At 45.1% G+C, this 21,684-nt stretch overlaps 1 protein-coding gene across 2 annotated transcripts; it reads left to right on the top strand.

The window, feature by feature from the left end:
* The first annotated feature begins 64 nt into the window (after positions 1-64).
* On the top strand, positions 65-12,909 carry Pdik1l (PDLIM1 interacting kinase 1 like). Of its 2 annotated transcripts, none has more exons than NM_146156.3 (3): positions 65-284; positions 3,364-3,665; positions 8,795-12,909. In NM_146156.3, the coding sequence occupies exons 2-3, from the start codon at positions 3,381-3,383 to the stop codon at positions 9,533-9,535; spliced, it is 1,026 nt and encodes a 341-aa protein (NP_666268.1). In that variant the 5' UTR covers positions 65-284; positions 3,364-3,380; the 3' UTR covers positions 9,536-12,909. The 2 variants fall into 2 exon arrangements, with proteins under 2 accessions (NP_666268.1, NP_001157266.1); NM_001163794.1 differs by lacking the exon at positions 65-284 and adding an exon at positions 658-750.
* Positions 12,910-21,684: the final 8,775 nt, after the last annotated feature.

The following is a 21,684-nucleotide window of genomic DNA, read 5'->3' as shown; positions in this document are numbered from 1 at the left end:
CTCAAGGCCGGGAACAATGAGGTTCCGGCTTCTTTAAGGGAGATACCACCGCGCCGGTGGGGCAGGGGACAGCATCCTCCCAGATGATCGCACCCAGGCCCGCGTCGCTGCCTGGGCCATTGTGCCACCCGCAAACACAGCTCGGTGCCTCGGAACGTAGGTGCAGCCAGCCTCCCAGCACTGGCCGCGCCTCCCCACGGACCCGCCGCCCAGTCCCGCCACCAGCGAGGAAGATGCACCGGGCATCCGGCCCCAGCGAACCGCGCGCTCCAGCCCGCCGCTCGGTAGGTCTGAAGAGGGCGGGCAGCGTAGCCCGCCACGGGGCACGAGCACCGCCGGCTCGGGCCAGCGGCCGCAGCTTCTCTGGGGTCCCGGGACGCGCCCCCCGCTGCGGCTGAGGGCGACCGTCCCCTGCCGCCACCCCTGCAGGGCAGCATTGGTCCGCTCTGCAGCGCGCACACCGCTGGAAACGCTCGGCTGTGCGCCGCGCCAGGGCAGCGACGGAGCGCAATGGCCAGAGCCCGCGGAGGAGAGGCGGGCGCTCGCCCGGCAGCAGGCGGCGCTCGGCTTGCGCACGCGCGCTACGGCAAGCCGGAGGGGGCGGGGCCCGGCGTGAGGGGGTGTGTCCGCGCACCACGGGGGCGCGCGCCGGCTTCTGACTGGAGGCCGCCGCGGCCGAGGGCGCGAGCTGCGCGATAATGGCGGCCTGCAGAGCTCATGAGAGGGAGAAGCGGCGGCGGCTGCCCTGAGGTAAACCTGGCCCTTCGCCGTGCCACGGATGCCCCGCAGTCAGAACCGGTCTCCCTGCATGTGTCTCTGTCCCCAGCAGGCCTGTCACGGACCTCTCAGTGGAGTCATCCCCGGGAAGGCCCGGTGCTGCGCCGGCCACCGGCCGGGGACTGCGGCCTCCGTTCCCGCCCGGGCCACTCCCGGAGTCCGGTCCCCTAGGCTGCAGCCGCCAGGAGTTGAAGCGACTGCGAGGCCCGCTCAGGGGCCACGGGAGGGTCCCTCGGGGTTTCCAGGGACGGCCGCCCGGAGTGAGCTTGCTGCTTGGCCAGTGAGCGCGCCTCGGCGACAGAGCGAGCACCGCTGGCCTTACTTGTCCCCGTCCCCGGCACCAGCAGGTGCATGTCCAAGCCGCCGGTGCCCAGCCCCGGAGGGAGAATGGCAGGCAGGCAGGCAGGAGGGTCCGGGACGTGCCATCGTAAGGCGCTCGGGTTCTCGAAGGATGCTTCAGCAGGGCGTCTCTCCAGCCAGGACCCCAAGGATTTGATAGACACCGTCCTTTCTTATGCAAGGAAGGCGTTCTTCCTTGGGGGGGGGGACCTCTGGCAAGTGGGAGAGGACAGGGGACCGCTGCAGAGAAAAGAGTCACTTGGAAGTGCCTAGTAACCGGGAATCAGCACAGAGCAGGACAGAATGGCCCGCCCGGTGACAGGAAACCTGACATTGGGGAATCCAGGAAGAAATTGAAGGGTAGGCGACCAATACAAGGAAGTAACTCAGGGCAAACCTCAGGAACAGTCATTTTCTTTTAAATCTGGCCAATGAACTTAAAGTAGTCGTTCCGGGAGTCTCCGGTTCCCGGGGCAGTCACTTTGTTTACCTGGTTGTGCAATGTAAATACAATCTTACTCTTCCTGGCCGGCGAAGACAGTGACAGTGAGTGAGGGAGCGTACTGCAGACTCTCCACTCAAAAGAACATTTCTCTGTGGGGCCTGTGCTCCAGCTTGCCTTTAAATGATTTCTCAAGGTACAGCGCCAAAGGACTTTGTCAGAGGATTCCCTGTGATGTATAGGATGCTCCCCCTTTGGCCAGAAAAGACCTAGAATTAAATAACTATGCTAAACAACGATAAAAAGGTAGTTGACTTACTTCATTTTGAGGGAACAGCTCTGCAAAAACTTTATTTGTGCCCATTTTGTAAGAAACAAATAACTAAGCATGCTGGTGCAGGTCTATAACCCTAGTTTTTGGAAGGTGGAAGCAGGAGATTAGGGTCATTCCCTGCTATATAGTAAATTCAGGGGTAGCCTGAGCTACCTGAGACACTGTTGCAAACAAAACATAAGTAAGTGATCTTGACCACTTTTGGTCCATAAACCAAAGTCAGGGGTTTGCATTTCTAAGTGTGAGGGATTTTTATGTTTCACTGCTTTTGTTTGTGTGTTTTCTTCTCAAGACAGGGTCTCTCTGTAGCCCTGGGTATCCTAGAACTCCCTCTGTAGATCAGGCTGGCCTTGAACTCAGAGATCCGCCTTCCTCTGCCTCCTACACGCTGAGATTAAAGGTGTGAGCCACCACCTCTTGATGAAATTTCAAATTTCGGGTATATATATATTTTTAACAATGGCATTTTCAAGCAGTTAAGGATTAAATGAACTTAATATAAAAGTAGCCAGGTTTGGCTACTTAACACACTTGTAATACCACCATTCCAAAGACCAAGGTAGCCAAGGCTATTGAGGTGGCTCAGTGGGTAAAGTTATGTTCTGCCAAGCCATATAACATGAGCTCAGTTTCTGGAACCACATGGTAGAAGGAGAGAACTGACTCCCACATACTGCCCTCTGACTTACACAAAGCTACACACAGATATGTAAAATATACAATAAAATCTTAAAAGATGTGAAAGCCGTCTTGAGCCACATAATCACAAGAACCTGTCTTTTAAAAGAAACAAGACCGGAAGCAAGGCATGGTGACATGAACCTTTAATCCCACACTGGGGAAGCAGAGACAGGCTTATCTCTGAGTTGGAGGCCTGCCAGGGTTTCATAGTGAGATCTTGTTCAAAAAAGGAGTGGGTGGGTGGAGCCTGGAGAGAGTTCAATGGGTAGAACATTTGCTGAGTAAGTCTGGGGGACTGAATTTGGATCCCTAGAACCCATGTGAAGGTAGATGTGCCTTCCTGTGGGGAGATGGGTGGCAGAGACAGAGTGTCCAAAGTTCACAGGCCACTACCCTGGCATATGCTGTAGCAGTGACAGGAGAGCCAAGGTTCTCTCCTAATGGGTGTGCCATGGCATGGGCATGCCTGCACTTATACATAAGAGTCAGGGATGATGGTACTGTAACCATGGCTTCTAAAGCCAGCATAATTCATACATCAAGCTCCAAGCCAGGGAAACTTAGCAAGACCCTGTCTCAAAAACAAAAACTTTAAAAATTAAAGTTCTTGAAATAGTTCATGATACATGGTAAGTGCTATTACCTTTATTATTATTGATAGATTGGTCCAAAGCCTAGCTAAATACTTTCTGAGTACCACAGAAAGTGAAACAGATGGGTAAAGCATGCGTAAGAATACAAGCCAATAGGTCCACCTGATTTCAGCAGAGCACTTTGTTGATTTTTCCAGAAACCTCGACCTTGAAGATGGTGAGTAGCCAGCCAAAGTACGATCTAATACGGGAGGTAGGCCGAGGTAGTTACGGTGTTGTGTATGAAGCAGTCATCAGAAAGACCTCTGCGAGAGTAGCCGTGAAGAAAATTCGATGCCACGCGCCTGAAAATGTTGAACTAGCTCTTCGAGAGTTCTGGGCACTAAGCAGTATCAAGAGCCAACACCCAAATGTGATTCACTTGGAAGAGTGCATCCTACAGAAGGATGGGATGGTGCAAAAGATGTCCCACGGCTCTAATTCTTCCCTTTATTTACAGGTATGTGTCACTGCATAGGAAATGGACCTAAGAGTGGTCAGCAAGAGAAACCAAAGGGCCAGATGAGCTTTGGCTCCCTAAGAGGCAGGGGTTCTGTGGTTCCCTAGGTGTACGTAACGGTCTGTAGAGGAAGGGGGTGTCTGCCTTAAACTTGTGCTTCGCATACCTCAAAGTAACGCAAGCCACCTGCTATGCCTGGTACTTAACCAGTCTGCATAGCAATAGAACAAGATGAGAACTAGAGGAGGTTTGAGACCAGCATCTAAGGTCAGTTCCTGGAAACCAGTTATTTTGAAAATAAACTCAGAAGACGAGGAAAAAAATAGCACAATCAGTAATAGTCACACCAATGGTAACTGGACTTCCCTAAGTCACAGGTCTAAAAATAATAAGCCTTAGATGAGTGAATTGCTACATGCCGATAGTACTTGGAAGGTGGAGGCAGGGGGCTGGAGAGTTCAAGGCCAGACTCACCTGTATATTGACTTTAGACATTCCTAGGCTGAATCCTGAGCTCCAGGACAGAAGCTGTCCGCTGTCTGCTGTCCTCTGACCTCCACACTTGCACTGTGGCATGCACACATGTAAGCATTCACACACGTACACACACACATATTTGTAAACACATACATAAAGAAAGTAAATATAATTTAACAATTAAAATATAGTAACAAAAAAAAAAAACCCAACAACAACGATGTTTAGATTGGTAAAAGGCTCAGAGGATAAAGGGGTTGTTGCCAGGGCTGATGACCCAAGTTCAGGTCTCAGGTCCCTCATGGTAGAAAGAGGACTTGAACACCTGAGAAGTTGTTCTCATACCTCCATGAGTGTTTCGTAGTTCCCCCTACACACAAAACAAAATAATTTTAGAAATTTAGAAGCTAATTTATAGTATTTACTTTTCTAAAAGTACTTAGGTTGCCATGATAAAAATATTGGAAATATTTCTGTCTTTTTTTCCTTTTTCGCCAGTGCTAGAGATGGAGCCTAGGGTTTGGGGCGTCCTACATAAACTCCATCCCTTCCTTTAAGCTGCAGAGACTAAGATGCACAACCCCTTCAGGTGGAGAAGTAAAGATACAAACACATTTGACACAGTACCAGGTCCACATCTAGGAGCGACATCATAATAATTGGGTTTTCTCTAGTTTACGATATGAAGTACCAGACTAAAGTGATTTTTGTACTCAAGTTGCCTCTTTAGTGAGTCAATTTTACCCTTTAAAGCCTTAGGTACCTGTATTTGATTTATGACACTTTCTGCTGTCAGAATGTCTTGAAATAAATAACCCAACTTTTCTAGTAGCTCTCTGTTCATATGTGGTTCATTTCTGCCTTTTATGACCTCGTACAAGTCAGAGAGGAGGCTGACGCTAGTTTGGCATATAAGAACTCGGAAATAGGTACCTGTGTTGAAACTAAGTGAGCCTGATTTTTCTTTATCTATTCATTTATTTTTGAGACAGAGTGTCACCTTAGACTTGGCTAACCTGTGACTTAGTATGTAGGCTAGACTGGCCTTACACTTACAGAGATCCACCTGCTTCTGCCTCTACTGGGATTAAAACGGTACACTACCATACACCCAGCGAATTGACCATATATTTATCAATAGAATTGTATCAAAACAATACAGTAAAAATCAATAAACAAATCTGTAACATAATCAGAGAGTCCCTACGCATGGCCTTTATTCATAAATTTTCATTTTTTATGTTTTTTTCCTTGTTCTCAGTTGGAATCACTAAACCAGTTCCTAATAGCTAAAAACCCCATCCGAGAGAAAATGTAAAGCAGTTACTAGGGCTTAATTTCGCCCTCTAGTCTGTCTATGTCAGACAAATGACACACATAGATGGCATAGGAACATATCATGGGGAATCTGATACGTCTCAGGGCTGAAGAGCTGTGAGCTGCTGGACATGCTGCACACATAGTGTAATCCTGACACAGAAGACGACAGGAGTCCATGACGTCAGGGCCAGGCTGGGCTACAGACTCTGGGTACAGAGTGAGAGCCTATCTAGGGGCTTGAAAAAGAAGAAGAATCTGACAAGCATTATCTAGATACGTGGGTGAAAACTATATATTTCTCTTCTTGCAAGCTAGTATTGTATACACCACCTTCTAAACCACTGTCTGAGCACTGGTATTTTGCCTTACACAAAGCTATTTATTAAGTTTATATTTTAGGGTAAACACAGAAAAACTAAAGTCAGGAATAGCACACCTGTGTTTCAGACTCTCTGCACTGGCACACCATACAGCAAGGAGGTTCCTGCAGGCCATCACCATTGCTGCCCTCTGCCAGGGGAAGCAGGTGGAGGCTGTTCTTGGCTTTTTCCAGAATAACCACGCAAAGTAGTAATAGTGATTAGTAAATGTAACGACTGTAATGTAAACTTACCAGAATATCCACACGAAGTAGTAATAGTGATTAGTAAGTGTAATGATTGTAACATAAACTTACCAGTTGCTCATTCTTTAACAGCTTCACTCCAGTCTTCCCCTTTTGTTTTTCTTTTTAGACACCACATAAAAATATAATTTAAAAACAATATACCTCTATATTTTAGTATGTTCATGAAGCGATGAGCTAGGTGGTTAGAAAACTCAGCTTTATTGACATATATAGAAAATGTCAGCCAGTTGGGCACTTTCCAAAATACAGCTACAAAGGTGGCATTTTGAAGTACTGAAAAAAGGAAAAAAAAAATTTTTTTTTAAATTTAGGCCCCACTCGCTCCAGTCAGCTCCGCTTGCTCCAGCCCAAAGATTTTTTATTATTATAAATAAGTAAACTGTAGCTGTCTTCAGACACACCAGAAGAGGGCGTCAGATCTTATTATAGATGGTTGTGAGCCACCATGTGGGATTTGAACTCAGGACCTTTGGAAGAGCAGTCAGTGGTCTTAACTGCTGAGCCATCTCTCCAGCCCTGAAAAAAAATTTAATGCATATATAAAAACACAGATGAAATAAAATATTCTTGAGGTTTTCAGTTAAAGCTGGAGATTAGGGCTTGACTGGCAGAGCAGGGCTTCCCAACCCTTCCACTCAGGCCCTCTCACCAGAAAAACATGCACAATCCTGCGTGTGTAAAACATAAATCAAACATGCTGATACTGAATCATAAATAATGTCACTTTAGAGCAATCCTTTGGTATAAATATAGTTTTACCTTTTATTAAAGTAGAAAGCAAACAGTACACTACTGAAGTGAATGTCCCTGTTTATTTCTACATAGAGGTAAATCTTGGACTGACAAGGTGGCACTGTGGGCAGAGGCACTCACATGCAGACCTGACAACCTGCCTTCTATCCTTAGGTCCCATAGAGTGGCAGGAGAGTTATCCTCTGACACAATTAAACTCGTTTTTTAAAAAGAGAATTTGGCTTGAATATTTAGCATCTTTAGCACTTTCCACAGTTGATTTGTAGTTTATAAAAATCAGTGGTGAGAACAGTGCTTCACATAACTATATTAGTACAAAATGGTAGACATATGTTTAAGGCAGAGTCAGAAACTGTTGGAAATTCTGTCCTAACACTTTCCAGTGAGCCTCTTGCCTCTGTTTCTGTAGTGCTGGGATCACAGGTATGTGCCACCACACCTGCCTTCACATAGCAAGTTTTCCTTTTTGTTTTCTTTTTTTTTTTGGTTTTTCACTCTGTAGACCAAGCTGGCTTCAAATTCAGAAATCCGCCTGCCTCTGCCTCCCAAGTTCTGGGATTAAAGGTGTGTGCTACCACTGCCCGGCCAAATAGCAATTTTATTTATTTATTTTTAAATATTTATTTATTATATGTAAGTACACTGTAACTGTCTTCAGACACTCCAGAAGTTGTCATCAGATCCCATTACAGATGGTTGTGAGCCACCATGAGGTTGCTGGGATTTAACTCAGGACCTCTGGAAGAGCAGTCAGTGCTCTTAACCACTGAACCATCTCTCCAGCCCCAAATAGCAATTTTTAACCTCTGTTTTTCTTTCTCTCTCCCTGAGACAATCTCACTATATAACTAAGGCTGGCCTTAAATTTGAGATTGCTTGAGCTAGGTGTAGTGACACACAGACCTGTTATTCCAGCACTGGACATGGAAGCAGGAGGCCAACCATGAACTATTCAATGAGTTTGAGGCCTTTGTGAACTACTTGAGACCCTGTCTCAGAAGAAAAGAAGAAAAAAAAAATGGTACCTAAATTAGGCATTATACCATAACAATCCACTGGTAAATTACTTTGGTTAATTGCTTGCTGATGAATGACAGTAGAAAAATATCAGAAGTCTTTGTTTTCCCCCAATTAAACCATTACGTTGCTATAAGAACAGGCAACTTTGTAAATGTAGTAAATATACAGTTTGGTTTTGAGTTCATTTTTGGTAGCTAAACATTCACTAAACTTTTCACTATTGCCAATTTTTTGTGACCTCTACATTCAGTTTAAGAAACCTTTGCCTGAAAAAACAAACAAACAAAAAAAAAGAAGGCCAGGCGGTGGTGGCGCACGCCTTTGATCCCAGCACTAAGGAGGCAGAGGCAGGCAGATCTCTGAGTTCGAGGCCAGCCTGGTCTATAAAGTGAGTTCCAGGACAGCCAGGGCTACACAGAGAAACCCTGTCTCGGGGGGAAAAAAAAAGAAACTTTGCCTGGCAGCAAGCTGCAGATTGACCTAACGTTTTCCTTCTTTCTTTTTAGTATATTTTTAAAAGATTTATAGCTAGTGGTGGTGGTGCAAGTCTTAAATCCCTGCTCTTGGGAGTCAGAGGAAGGAGGATCTCTGTGTTCAAGCCAACCTGGTCTACAGAGCAAGTTCCAGGACAGCCGGGGCTATCCCTGTCTAAATCCCCGTCTCAAAAAATAAAACAAAAACATGAACAAATAAAAAAGACTTACTAATTTTTAATTATGTTGGGGGAGGGGGTATGTGTCAGTGCAGGTGCCTTTAGAAGCCAGGAAACTGGGGCGATAGTGCAGGCAGTTGTGAGCCACCACCATGCTTATTGAGGACCTGAGCTGCAGTCCTCTGTGAGAGCAGTAAATTCAGAACTGCTGGGCTGTATCTCCATCCCTTTCAACCTCTGTGCATCTTAAACTACTACTCTTCTCCCCATCCTTCACAGCTTGTAGAGACTTCATTAAAAGGAGAAATTGCCTTTGATCCCAGAAGCGCCTATTATTTGTGGTTTGTGATGGATTTTTGTGACGGAGGAGATATGAATGAGTACCTGTTGTCCAGGAAACCCAATCGAAAGACTAACACCAGCTTCATGCTTCAGCTCAGCAGTGCTCTGGCCTTCTTGCACAAAAACCAGATAATCCACCGAGACCTGAAGCCTGATAACATCCTCATTTCCCAGAGCAGGATGGACACCAGTGACTTGGAACCCACACTCAAAGTGGCTGATTTCGGCCTAAGTAAAGTTTGCTCAGCATCTGGGCAGAACCCAGAAGAACCTGTCAGTGTAAACAAGTGTTTCCTTTCCACGGCATGCGGGACGGACTTCTACATGGCTCCCGAAGTGTGGGAAGGACACTACACCGCCAAAGCTGACATTTTTGCTCTGGGAATTATCATCTGGGCAATGCTGGAGAGGATCACCTTCATAGACACGGAGACAAAGAAGGAGCTCTTGGGGAGTTACGTAAAGCAGGGGACTGAAATTGTGCCTGTTGGGGAGGCACTTCTGGAAAACCCCAAAATGGAACTTCTCATCCCTGTGAAGAAAAAGTCTATGAATGGGCGAATGAAACAACTGATAAAGGAAATGCTGGCCGCAAACCCTCAGGATCGCCCTGATGCTTTTGAACTAGAACTCAGATTAGTCCAAATTGCATTTAAAGACAGCAGCTGGGAGACGTGACCTACTGCTTGCAAGCATCTTAGACGGTGCTGCTTCAGAGTCGATGGAAATACATCACATGGCCGAAAAGAAGACGGAAGTTAGATTCCACTTTCTAAGGGTTTAGGTTTTATTGTGGGGTAGTTTTATTTTCTCTCTCATTTTTCTTAATCCATGCAGGCCATTTTATTGTATGTTTTGAATGTGTATTACCAATGTGGCTGTAAAAAAATTTTATTTAATGATCATTGGTAAAAGGTTGGCAGAAAAAAATTCTCTTAGGAGCCAAGCAGAGAAGAAAGTCCCATTTTCTAGAAATATCTTTAAGTATTTTAGACATTCCTTGTCAGTATTAGGCATTTCCATGGAAGAAGAGGTTTGCGTGCTGGTAATGCAACCTTCGAAGCTTTGTAAAGGAAACATATATGTATATATTTATGTATATGTCAGTATGTGAATGTGTGCATTTTGCATTCCACATGAAGAAAATGCCACGTCTGTTTAAATTATTTGATACAGGTTTGGGTTTTTGAGATTTGCTGATGAAATTGGTGATAAAAACCACACAAACCATCCCTCATCTTCGTCCCTACTCCTTCTGCTACTGGAAACATACTAAGGGTATTTTTGTTGTTGTTTTTGTTGTTTTCCCAGTATACATCTCTTTTTTAAAGGCATCATTTTGGAGGGTCAGAATGGCTGATGAACGATAACTGAAGCTAAGCAGGTGTAAGCCGCAGGGTGCGTTAGAGCTCTGCAGGGCCTGTAGCTCTTCCAAGTTGAATCAGTCATGGAGTCTCACGGCTCGTGCCTACCTTCAGGTGGCTGAGCATTTGTTTGAGTAATTAAACCACTGCACTGGGCCATGCGGGCACTTGAGCATCTGCTGTAACCCGAGGACGTGTTCTTCTGTTCTGAAAACATTGCGTTACACAACTGTAATACTTGATTATTAATTTTGAGTTTTAAGACTTTTTCTAAATCTCAGCATAAAGTCGAAGAAACCAAATGAGCTCACCCTGGAGTTGCTGGCCCTGGTGTGGCTTCCTGTTGGATCACTGGAGTCTCTGTCACTTTGACAGTGATGCTGTTTTCTCTTGTCTTGTGATGCAGTAATGGGACTGGTAATCACTGTCACAAATACTGGTCGCTCTCTTCCAAAGTGAGAGACGATGCAAATGGATAAAATTCTATGCCCTCAACTGCTTTTCAAGTAGAAAAGTTGTCGTTTTCATATGGTCACCTGGCATCTGTCAGAAAGCAAGAGACTCAACTCCTGAAGGGAAAGTCTAACTGCATGGTTGCCTCCAGATTGTTCTTGCTAATCCAGGAACATTAAGGAAAGGATTCTTTCTTAAACCAGAACACCAGTCTTTAGGATGAATTAGAAGCTACCATTATATCCAGGTGAGGCTTTATAAGGCACTAGCTGCCCACCTCCGGTGCTGGGGTAGAACCTTGGGCCTTAGGTGTGAGGGAAGTAGCCTACCACTAACCCCACGGGGATCTTTTTAAGCGTTAAGATGCAAAAGGCAATAGACTATCAGGATATTGCCGTTATCAGCAACTCTCCTTGTCCCCTCAGTGCTTGAACCGCCATACCGTCACATTAGGTCTGGCTGTGGTTCAGTGAAGAGCGCTTGCCTGGCATGTACAAGGCTCTGGATTCAATCCCTGCCATCACAAAATCAACAGATCCATTAGTGTGTTCAGAAGGTGATAAAAGATAAACCTCACAAAAAAAATGAAATATGTAAAACGCCTAGACTGAATTAATCTGGAAGTGTAAAAACGTGAACCGAAAGGCTTTAGTTAACAAAAAAAATCTTATCAAATGAAAAAGTCACATACACATAATATCACTTGCAGACTTAGCTAAAAGAATTCTTTCAGAAATAAGAGGTAGAAATGTCCTGGATCTTCATGGTAATTGACCCTGTGGGTCACCAAGTTGACACAGATCTGACCCGTGGATTGAGTTACAAGAAATTAGAAAAAGTCTCATTATAATGGATTACCATTGACTTGGCCCTCATCAGATTGATATGTGATGTGTGCCAACAGTTCTTGGCTCTACAAATACCTGTGCACTTGAAGCTGTGGTGTCCTGAGCACATAGCTTTTGATCCTGCCTCCTTGAAAATAATGAGTAATTATCTTTTGTTTTCGTTGGTGCTGGGATCATACCCAGGGCCTTGCTTGTGCTACACAAAGGTGTTAGCACTGAGCTAAATGTCTAGCCCCAGTTATAATTTATTTTGAAAGATTTTTATCTGTGAATTAGAATTCTTTATTATCGGTAAGGGTGTGAGGTGATCAAGAAATTTCTTCCAGAACATTAAGTCCTTGTCTTCTGAAATAGCTTGTGATATCAACAAAAGGACAGGGATTTGTCTTTGTTCGTTCAGTCAGGGGTATTTATTAAGTACCTACTGTGTGCTCAGCACTTAAGTTTAGTTGATACGACAACCATTTAAGATTTGCAGTTGTAGGGGCTGGAGAGAGGATTCTACCATTAAGAGGACTTAATGCTCTTGCACAGAACTGGAACTCAGTTCCCAGCACCCATGTTGAGTGGCTCACAGCCACCTAACTCCAGCTCCCAGGGACCTAATACCCTCTTGCTTCCATGTGCACTTGCGCATGCACACTCATGCACATACACACACACACAATTTAAAGAATAAAGACAAACCATTTTTTAAAAATGGCATTTAGTCATGCACTTTCTTCAGACGCATATAAGACATAAAAGACGAGTGATACTTGGGAATTTTGGATAATTGCTAAAGGAAAAAATGCAATCAAGAAATTGTGCACAGTGCCTTGCCCATAATAGGTACTCAATAAACAGTTATCCCTCATAGTCTGTTGCCATGGTTTCTAGTGTTTTATGAAATTTGTCTTAATTGAAAAAAAAAAAGACCAAATATTTCCACTAAAGCTTATAGGCAGCTGTGTCCAGTCACTGTAGGGTTGTACAGTTAGTTCCTAGGCTATTAATTTGCACCTGTTGTCACTTAGAAACATGGGGTTCTGTAGATTCTTGGTGCTAAGGGATACTTTGTCATTCTGATGAAGTAAGTGTTAAGTGTCAGAAAAATAGCACAGAATAGTTCTTTCTGCAGGTCTGGGTTTTTGTTTTTAATTGTAAAATGTTACCAATCAAACTATTGTAGCAGCTACAAAATAATTCACCAGCATGACAAAATAGTCAAAAAAAAAAAAAAAAAGATGTCATCAGCACATCAGAAAAGAAGGCAACTTTAAAACTTTTCTTTTAAAATTGTCAAATATATTTTATGAAGAATTTATAAAGGGGGAAAGTATTGTAATTTATTGTTCATGAGGTTTTTGGTTTTTTTTTTTTTAATAAAGTGAATTTCAACAAAAAACCTTGAAAGTTCTCTTGCTACTTTGAGTTGTACAGTTCTCTAAGTGATGAGTGTGAAGTGACCTACATCCTGGAAAAGTATTTACACTTGTGGAGTAAAAAATTCTCTCCTAGAAGCGGTTGCCAAGGACCGTGATTGGATTACAAGACTGTATATCATTTCAAGTTCTCCGCAACCGTAATGCTATCTGGCTATTTTTGCTTTTTAAGAGAAGTATGTATTGTTTAAGATTCTTGTTTCGCAGGGCATGGTGGCGCATGCCTTTAATCCCAGCACTTGGGAGGCAGAGGCAGGCGAATTTCTGAGTTCGAGGCCAGCCTGGTCTACGGAGTGAGTTCCAGGACAGCCAGGGCTACACAGAGAAACCCTGTCTCGAAAAAACAAAAAACAAGAAACAAAAAACAAAAACAAAAAGACTCTTGTTTTAAAATAGGTATTTTCTGTGTGTGAATGTCTTACTTACATATGTCTGCCCACTGTGCATGCAGTGCCCAAGGAGGCTGGATAAGGTTTCAGATTCCGCTGCAACTGGAGTTCCATGTGAACCTCCTTGTAGATGCTTCAGAATTGAACCGAAGGTCCTCCAAGAGGTCTTAACCACTGAACCATCTCTCTAACCCACAGATTCTTTTTTCCATTTATCCTATTTCTATTAAATGTACTAAGTGGATGCAATTTCAATTGATAACATGAGGCAATGACTTGTAAAGAAGTAGGGTTTAGCTGAGCATGGTGGCCCATGCCTTTGATTCCAGCACTTGGGAGCCAGGCCAGGCAACTGAGAATTTTGAGCTGACCAGCTCTACATACTGAGTTCTAGGCCAGACATCAAGGAGAAACCTCAGGGGGAAAAATTGCCATTGCCAGCCCAGTTTCTTTTGTAAAATGTATGGTTGCCTCAGCATACAATCTCCTGAGTAGCAGTGGAAAAGCTGAGGGACAGGAAGCAAGCCCCTGGCCTGCCTCCTACAGCAGCTAGAGCCTCTGAAAACAGATTTTGCACCTGATTATCTTTTTTAAAATTCAATTTTAAGCCCGAGGAGAGGCAGGCAGATCTCTGAGTTCAAGGCCAGCCTGGTCTACAGAGTGAGTTCCAGGACAGCCAGGGCTACTCAGAGACTCCTATCTCAGGATAGGAGGAAAATTAGAATTCAATTTCTACTGATAAATTTGCAGCTATCAACACTTTTGCAGTTTACAAAGCACCACCATATGCTGTTCATTCTTTTCATATCTTTTACTGGAAGTAGGAGCTGATTCCTGGTTTAGAACTGAAGGTAGAAACAGCAGGTGATGTCGGTCTCACCCCAGGACCATGACACCACCTAATCTCTGCCTCCAGTTGGCGGTCCTCTCACGGCAAAACTTTATCTTTCCAGCGGAAGGAGCCGGCCTTGTTTTGGCCTTCCTTTAAATTCAAATGTTGCTGTCTTGATCAGCCAATCAGACGATTTCTAAAGTGCTCCGCGAAACGACGGTTTGTGGGTAGAAAGTAACTCCGGTCTGAAAAAGCCTACAGAGGCCACACCTCTAGAAGGTGAAACGCGTTTTTTAAAGGTGGTACTTCCACCTAGGCAAAGAGTTTCCATTGGTTAGAAGTGAATTGCTTGAGAGAGAGAGAGAAAGAGAAAGAAGAAGGAGAGAGAGAGAAAGAAGAACGAGAGAGAGAGAGAAAGGAGAGAGAGAGAGAGAGAAAGAAGAAGAGGAGGGAAGGGAGGGGAGGGGAGGGGAGGGGAGAGGAGGGGAGGGGAGGGGAGGGAGTAGCCCTGGGCTTTGAAATTTTCTTCTCCTGTTCAACCTGGTATTTCAAGCTTAACCTGTTTTGAGCCGAAGTTAAGCAATTTGGTATTACTGAAGCTGTTGTGGTCTAGCACGCGAAAGATCCGGTATGGAAGAGTAACTTTTGCAAATAGCCACCTAAGTAAAATGTGTCCTTCCATAAATGGTCATCCATTCATTTGAGCCTCAGTTCCCATAGCTGCCAAATGAAAACGATAATTACATCTCATTGCATGTCGAGTTCGTCATCTTTGCTCGTGTCTTTGAAGTTTCTAAGAGAGCAGAGTTCTGGTCAGCCAGGGCTGCATAGTGTGACCCTTTCCCATAAAACAAGAACAACGACGTCATCAAAACACACCGCAAGGATTCCCGTGAGAGGAGGAAGGAAAGAATCACTGAGCCCTCTCCAGATATAGCTTTGATTGTCCCCACCTTGGCAGAATCTGGTGAAGGCACTGCCTGCTTTCCTCAGGAAAATGTTTGCCTATAATGTCAAGGGAGTACAAATATCAGGAGTCCATTGTCATGGACCCTAAGTTGAGGGATCCTGTGTTGGGGTGCCCAGCATGCCTCTGCTAGCACGCCTAACTTAAAGAGGCCATGCACCCAGGGATTCTAGTGAACCCACATGATTTTGGTTTTTGCCTTAGGTGACATTGTGTCAACTCAGCAAACTGCAGGTGACTTTTCAGTTCTAGGCATCACTCCCTGGTCCTCACAGGTGCAAGGCAAGTGCTCCTGATTTTAACACATACAATTTTTATACTTCAGATATATTATTGTACTTCAATTTGAAAAAAAAATTCTTTTTTGAGAGAGGGTTTTTTTTACTCTAGACTGACTTCAAACTAGGTATCTGAAAATAACCTTGAATTCCTGATTCTCCTGCCTCTACCTTCCAAGGGCATGGGTTATAGGTGTGCACCACCACATCTCATTTGTGCGTTGCTGAAGACTGAACCCAAGGCCTCCTGCCTGCGAGTCAAACACTCTACCAACTGAGCCATATCCCTTAGATAACACACATGAGGCCGGGACTCTGGCTCAGTGGCGGAACACATGTTAGCATGCCGAAGCCATGGCTTCCTTCCCCCAAATCATACACACACAAAGCAAACCAAGTCAGGCGTGGTGGAGCATGCCTTTAATTTATCAGAACTCAGGAGGGGGAGGGCGAGGTTGTGTGTAACTTTGAGGCTAGCCTGGTCTACATAGTGAGTTCCAGGTAAGCCAGAGCTACATAGTGAGATCCTGTCTCAAAATTGAAAGCAAAGGTGGACGGTGGTGGCGCATACCTTTAGTCCCATACTAGAGAAATAGAGGCACACAGGATCTCTGCATTTGAGGCCAGCCTGGTCTACAGAGTGAGTTCCAGGACAGCGAGGGCTACACAGAGAAACCCTGTCTTGAAAAACCAAAACCAAGCCAAAAGCAAAAGAAAACAAAATGTGCACGGGAGACCATCCACTGTGACTGACAGGAGGAAGGAGCAACCCTTCATCTTTCTGGTCCTATGTAACCTTATGAGTATCCTAACCTCTTCAATTCTGTTTCCCATGAGTATTTATTATTATTAAGGAGACAATCCCACTCTGTGGTCTAGCCTGGCCTCAGCCTCTTGGGTGCTGAGATTACAGACAGACACCACCTTGCTCAGTCTCCTGAATTTACACAGAGAGGACTCTTAACTTCTGATATACAAAGGTTCCCTTCAGGGAGCCGGTTGCAGAAATGTGCTGAGCACTTTATTGTTATGGGTGCCAGGATACTGAGGACCATTAGGAAGTAGCTTAAAGCTGTCCTTACTGCTGGTTGGCACTGCTGAAAGACATTGGGTTTTTGGCTCATTTGGTTTTTTTATTCAAGTTAGCTTCCATTTTTACTTCATTGATGAAGTTAGCATGTTCTATGTCAAGATGGCAACGTCTAGCCAGTCTTCTTGCCTTACAGCCCTCTGCAGATGTAAGTCTCAGCTCTCCTTTGCCCCACCTTCATTCCTCCGTGAGTATTATAATTCAAGCTGCCTGCCGTCTCTCAGACACAGTTGCCAGGAATATTAAGAAATACTAAGGGGGTTTTAAAGAGGTGTGCAGCTGTGGTCCAGCTAGTCAACAATGGTCGTCTCACGACGGAAAGTCTAAGAATCCAGTAGTTGTTCAGCCCAAGAGGCTGGAGGTCTCAGCTGGTGTTGGGTATATGTCAGAACCCTGAAGAAGTAGGCTCTAATGCCAGGGAGGGGCAGACACAAGAACAAGATACAGGGACTTGCCGTGAGAGTCCTGGGAAGCAGGCCACAGCCAAAGCTTCCTTCTCCCTGTCCTTTATATGGACTGCCATGAGAAGGCATGGCCCAGGTTTAGGGTGGGTCATCTCACTTCATATGGTCCAAATAACTCAAATCCCTTACAGGTCTGTCTGCCTAGCCACTTGACTTTTAAGTTAACTCCAGGTATAGTCAAGTTGACAACTAAGAAGCCTATGACATGTTATGGCTATAGTCACACCACTTCAAGACTTTCTTTTTACTTTTAAAAGTAATTTGTTTGTTTGTTTGTTTGTTTGTTTGTTTGTTTGTTGAGACAGGGTTTCTCTGTGTCCTAGCACTCACTTTGTAAACCAGGCTGGCCTCGAACTCAGAGATCCGCCTGAGTGCTGGAAAAAAGATCCTGACAGAGAGTAAAAAATTATTTAAGCCCCTAGACCTCTGTCCAAAACAGCCCCATTGTTCCAGGATGCCAGGTGTTTGCGGGTTTTCTGCCTTTATAAACCCCTTGCCCCTTGAGCTCCGGGTCGACTCCTCTACCCCTGCGTGGGATATGAGTTGTCCCCAGTGCACTGGTCTTTCCCGAATAAACCTCTTGCAGTTTGCATCAAAATTGTTTCTCGTGAGTGATTTGGGTGTCGCCTCTCCTGAGTCAGAACGTGAGGGAGTCCTCACCCTGTGGGTCTTTCACTGGGATTAAAGGCATGTATCCCCACCCCTGCCCTAACTCTTATGTTTTTGAGAACTGGAAAACTTTTGAAATAATTAGATGATTTTGAACTTTATTCAGTGCTTAGATTTTTAAAAATTACTTTTAAGGTTGTTGGTGGTGGTGGCACACGCCTTTAATCCCGGTACTTGGGAGGCAGAGGTAGGCAGATTTCTGAGTTCGAGGCCAGCCTGGTCTACAAAGTGAGTTCCAGGACAGCCAGGGCTACACAGAAAAACCCTGTCCTGAAAAAAAAAAAAAAGAAAAGAAAAGAAAAGAAAAGAAAAGAAAGAAAGAAAAAAGGTGGGGGGTTCCTTGAGAGATAACTCAGAGGTTGAAAGCACTGACTGCTCTTCCAGAGGTTCTGAGTTCAATTCCCATCAACCACATGGTGGCTCACAGCCATCTATGATGACATCTGGTGCCCCCTTCTGGTATGCAGGCATAAATGCAGACAGAACACTGTGTGCATAATTAATTAATTTTAAAAAGATTTATTTATCATATATAAGTACACTGTTGTTGTCTTCAGACACACCAGAAAAGGAGGGCATCAGATCTCATTACAGATGGTTGTGAGCCACCATGTGGTTTCTGGGATTTGAACTCAGGACCTCTGGAAGAGGAGTCAGTGTTCTTAATTGCTGAGCCATCTCTTCAGCCCCCTAATTAATTTTTTAAAAAAGACAAAAATTGTAAAAGTTGTAATAATTTCACCTAGCAGGGAGGCACTGAAGGTGGCCCTCCAGAGAGGTGCTCATTCCATGCACTGTAAAGTTCTACAAAGTCTGGAAGCTCAACTTCATAATCTGTGATAGTGGAGGTCCCATTTCCTACTGGGAAGAAATTGAAAGAAATTCTAGAGTCTGTTGTTCATTAACTAAAACGTACTTGGGCTGGCCATGCTGGCGCATGCCCTTAATCCCAGTACAGGGACAGAGGCAGGTGCATATCTGAATTTCATGCCAGCCAGCCTCATCAGTTCTAGGTCAGCTTAAGTTGCCAGTGAGACCCTTTCTCAAATATACCACTCTGCAGAGGATTTGCCCTGGGTTTGATTATTGATACTGCAGAAAGTCACCATCCGCAACTCAGCCAGGTAAAAAGCTGGAGGAACCAAATAATCAACTTGTCACCCCAAGTCACCCCAGGTGTGGTGGCTCTCGCCTATCAATCCCAGCACTGGGGAAACTGAGGCAGGAGGATTGCTGTGAGTTGGAGGGCGGTCTGGGCGTCAACAGAAGAACTGTACAGGAAGCAGGTGAGAGAGGAAAGAAAGGTTCCAGAGCAAGTGCCGCTGCTGCTGTCCCCAGAGTTGAAGAAAGAGACAGGCAGATGCTGAGAAGCTTTCAAAATGCAAACACCTTGGGGGACATAAGTGAGGGAGCTGGAGGTCGATGTTGGGTGTGTTTCTCCATCACTAGTTTATCTCTTTAAATTACATCTGTTTATTTAGGGGTGTGCGAAACGTTTTCTCAACGGAGACTCCCACTTCCCAGGTGTGTCTGAGCTTGTGTCAAGTGGCCAAAACGCAGCCTGCACAATATTATAAACTCTGATCCGCAGCCCCCAAGTCTCATTTTATAGGCTTGCAATTCATAGCGTATTCTAGAACTAAGTGACAGAAAACGTATCAGTGGTTACCGGGCCGTGCAGCGGTATAGTGTGGATTCCAGCCCACAGGAAGAACCTTTTAGGGGCCATAGCTGTGCTAAGTGGTTTATGTTGATTAGTCATTTAAACGAAAATCAAACAAAACAAAGAAGGCCTAGTGGCCAGGTTCCAGACATCAGAATCTCAGTAGGTGGAGCCCTTACACTACTATTAGAGAATATTAGTGGCTCTAATGTGAAATGAGGGTAAAATGGCTGCGCACATCTGTCTTCCTCCCACTCCAGGGCAGGAAAAGCAGGACCAGCTCCGCACCACAGCTCCAGAAACAGACCCCAACCGGAAGAGGCGGATCCCGATAGACACCAACCGGAAGAGGCGGATCCCGATAGACACCAACCGGAAGAGGCGGCTCCAGATGAGCAGGAGAGAGGCTGCTCTACCGGAGGTCCCAGGTTTGATTCCCAGCGCCCACATGGCAGCTCACAACTGTCTCTAACTCGAGTCCCAGGACATCCAATGCTCATCTTTGACATCTGCAAGCACCAGACACTCAAAACTGTACAGATGGACAAGCAGGCAAAAGACCCCCACACATAAAATACGTAAATCGTTTTAAAAGTAGCAGAAGAAGCAGAGTTAATTAGACTGAGAGACAGATAGGAAAGGTCAGGAGAGCATCTTGAAAATACACTTATGGGCTGGTGAGATGGCTCAGTGGGTAAGAGCACCCGATTGCTCTTCTGAAGGTCCAGAGTTCAAATCCCAGCAACCACATGGTGGCTCACAACCATCCGTAACGAGATCTGACGCCCTCTTCTGGAGTGTCTGAAGACAGCTACAGTGTACTTACATATAATAATAAATAAATCTTTAAAAAAAAAGAAAAAAAAAAGAAAATTCACTTACCTCAGCTGCAAAGACCCCCCCCCCCCGCTACAACGCCCCCAAGTGGAGATGGTGCCATCTCCACTTGGGAAGTCTTTTTCTGTCCTGTCACAGCTCCTTGTGGTTCTGAGAGGCAGTAAGAAGTGTTGAAACTTGTCCCTCAGGGGTATTTGACTCTAGGATGGGACTTTCTTTCAAGCATTGAAAAAAAAATGCATTTAAAAAATCTATTTTACATGATTATGCATGGATATGGACATGCCAGGACACACGTGTGGCGATCTAAAGACAGCTTGCAGGAGTCGGTTCTCTTTTTCCATCATGTGGGTCCAGGGATCAAGCTTAGGTGGTCAGCTTAGTGGCCAGTGCCTTTACCTGCCGAGCCATCTGGGCTGTCCAGCATCTTCTGTTTTTATTTCTATTTTTTATTTATTTTATGTATATGAATACATTGTAGATGTCTTCAGACACGCCAGAAGGGGGCATCCGATCTCATTACAGGTGGTTGTGAGCCACCATGTGGTTGCTGGGAATTGAACTCAGGACCTCTGGAAGAGGAGCCATCTCTCCAGCCCCTTCTGTTTTTATTTTTAATGTACAAAATAATGGATCCACCATGGCGTATTCTTTTTATAGTGTGTATGATGCACATCAGTCATATCAGCCTCCCTCACCCACCACCTCCTCCTTGCTCTCTGCTTTAGAACTTCTCAAGTTGGCTTCCAAGGAGAGACTCGCGCATGGTCAGCAGATCCCCTAGAATTACAAACAAAAGCTTAGGCTGGCCTTGAACTCTTGACCCTCTCGCTTCAGCCTCCTGAATGCTGGGATTATAAGGATGCATCACCACACTCAACCAACAGGTCCAAACTCCCATGGGCCACTCTTGAAAGAACGCACCTGTCACAAAAGTGCTCTGCGGCAAGCGAGGCACAAGACACTTGAAAGGAGGAATTGGAAGGCTCCCCCAGGGATTAGCTCTCGTCATTGCCAGTGGATAGGCTGTCTCCCATGGGGTGACCCTTCTTGTCAGGGTCCACCTGTCAGAATACACAGATAACAACTACTGGAGTTAGCCAAGGTGCCAGGCCTTCTCCAGCTGGCTCAGGGGCAAACCCTCCTGGCCCTGCCTTTTCCAGTTCAGAGGGTACGATTTCTTGAAGCTGAAAAGCCTCTGCCCTGTGGCTCTCATCTCATCAATGGTGTTGATGAGCCCACACCTGCCTACTCTTTCTTCTCGAAGCCAGTGGGTGATGCTGTGCTCCAGTGGTGTGTGTGTGTGTGTGATCTTTGGAGCTAAATCATATGTTTATCTAGGCCTACATCTCAGCCTAGGCCCAGGCCTTAGAGGACAGGATTTCCTTTAAGTGCATGGGCTCCAAAGGGTTCAAAGGGTCTCTGTAACAATGAATCATTGTCAGTGACCTGGGTCTAACTCTTGCCGTGAAAGTCAGAGGTTCTGCCCATTCCTGGAAAACGACTACTGACCGTCACAAAGGAAGGCCACATAGACCCTTCCCGCAGC

Source organism: Mus musculus, chromosome 4, assembly GCF_000001635.26.
Source record: "Mus musculus strain C57BL/6J chromosome 4, GRCm38.p6 C57BL/6J".
Classification (NCBI taxonomy): domain Eukaryota; kingdom Metazoa; phylum Chordata; class Mammalia; order Rodentia; family Muridae; genus Mus; species Mus musculus.
Note: the sequence above shows the minus strand (reverse complement) of the source record. Positions and strands in the feature narration are given on the sequence as shown.

Coding starts and splice junctions, on each gene's coding strand:
- Pdik1l (NM_146156.3), top strand. CDS start 3,381: ATGGTGAGTAGCCAGCCAAAGTACGATCTAATACGGGAGGTAGGCCGA. Junction 3,666..8,794: donor ATTCTTCCCTTTATTTACAG/GTATGTGTCACT, acceptor CATCCTTCACAG/CTTGTAGAGACTTCATTAAA.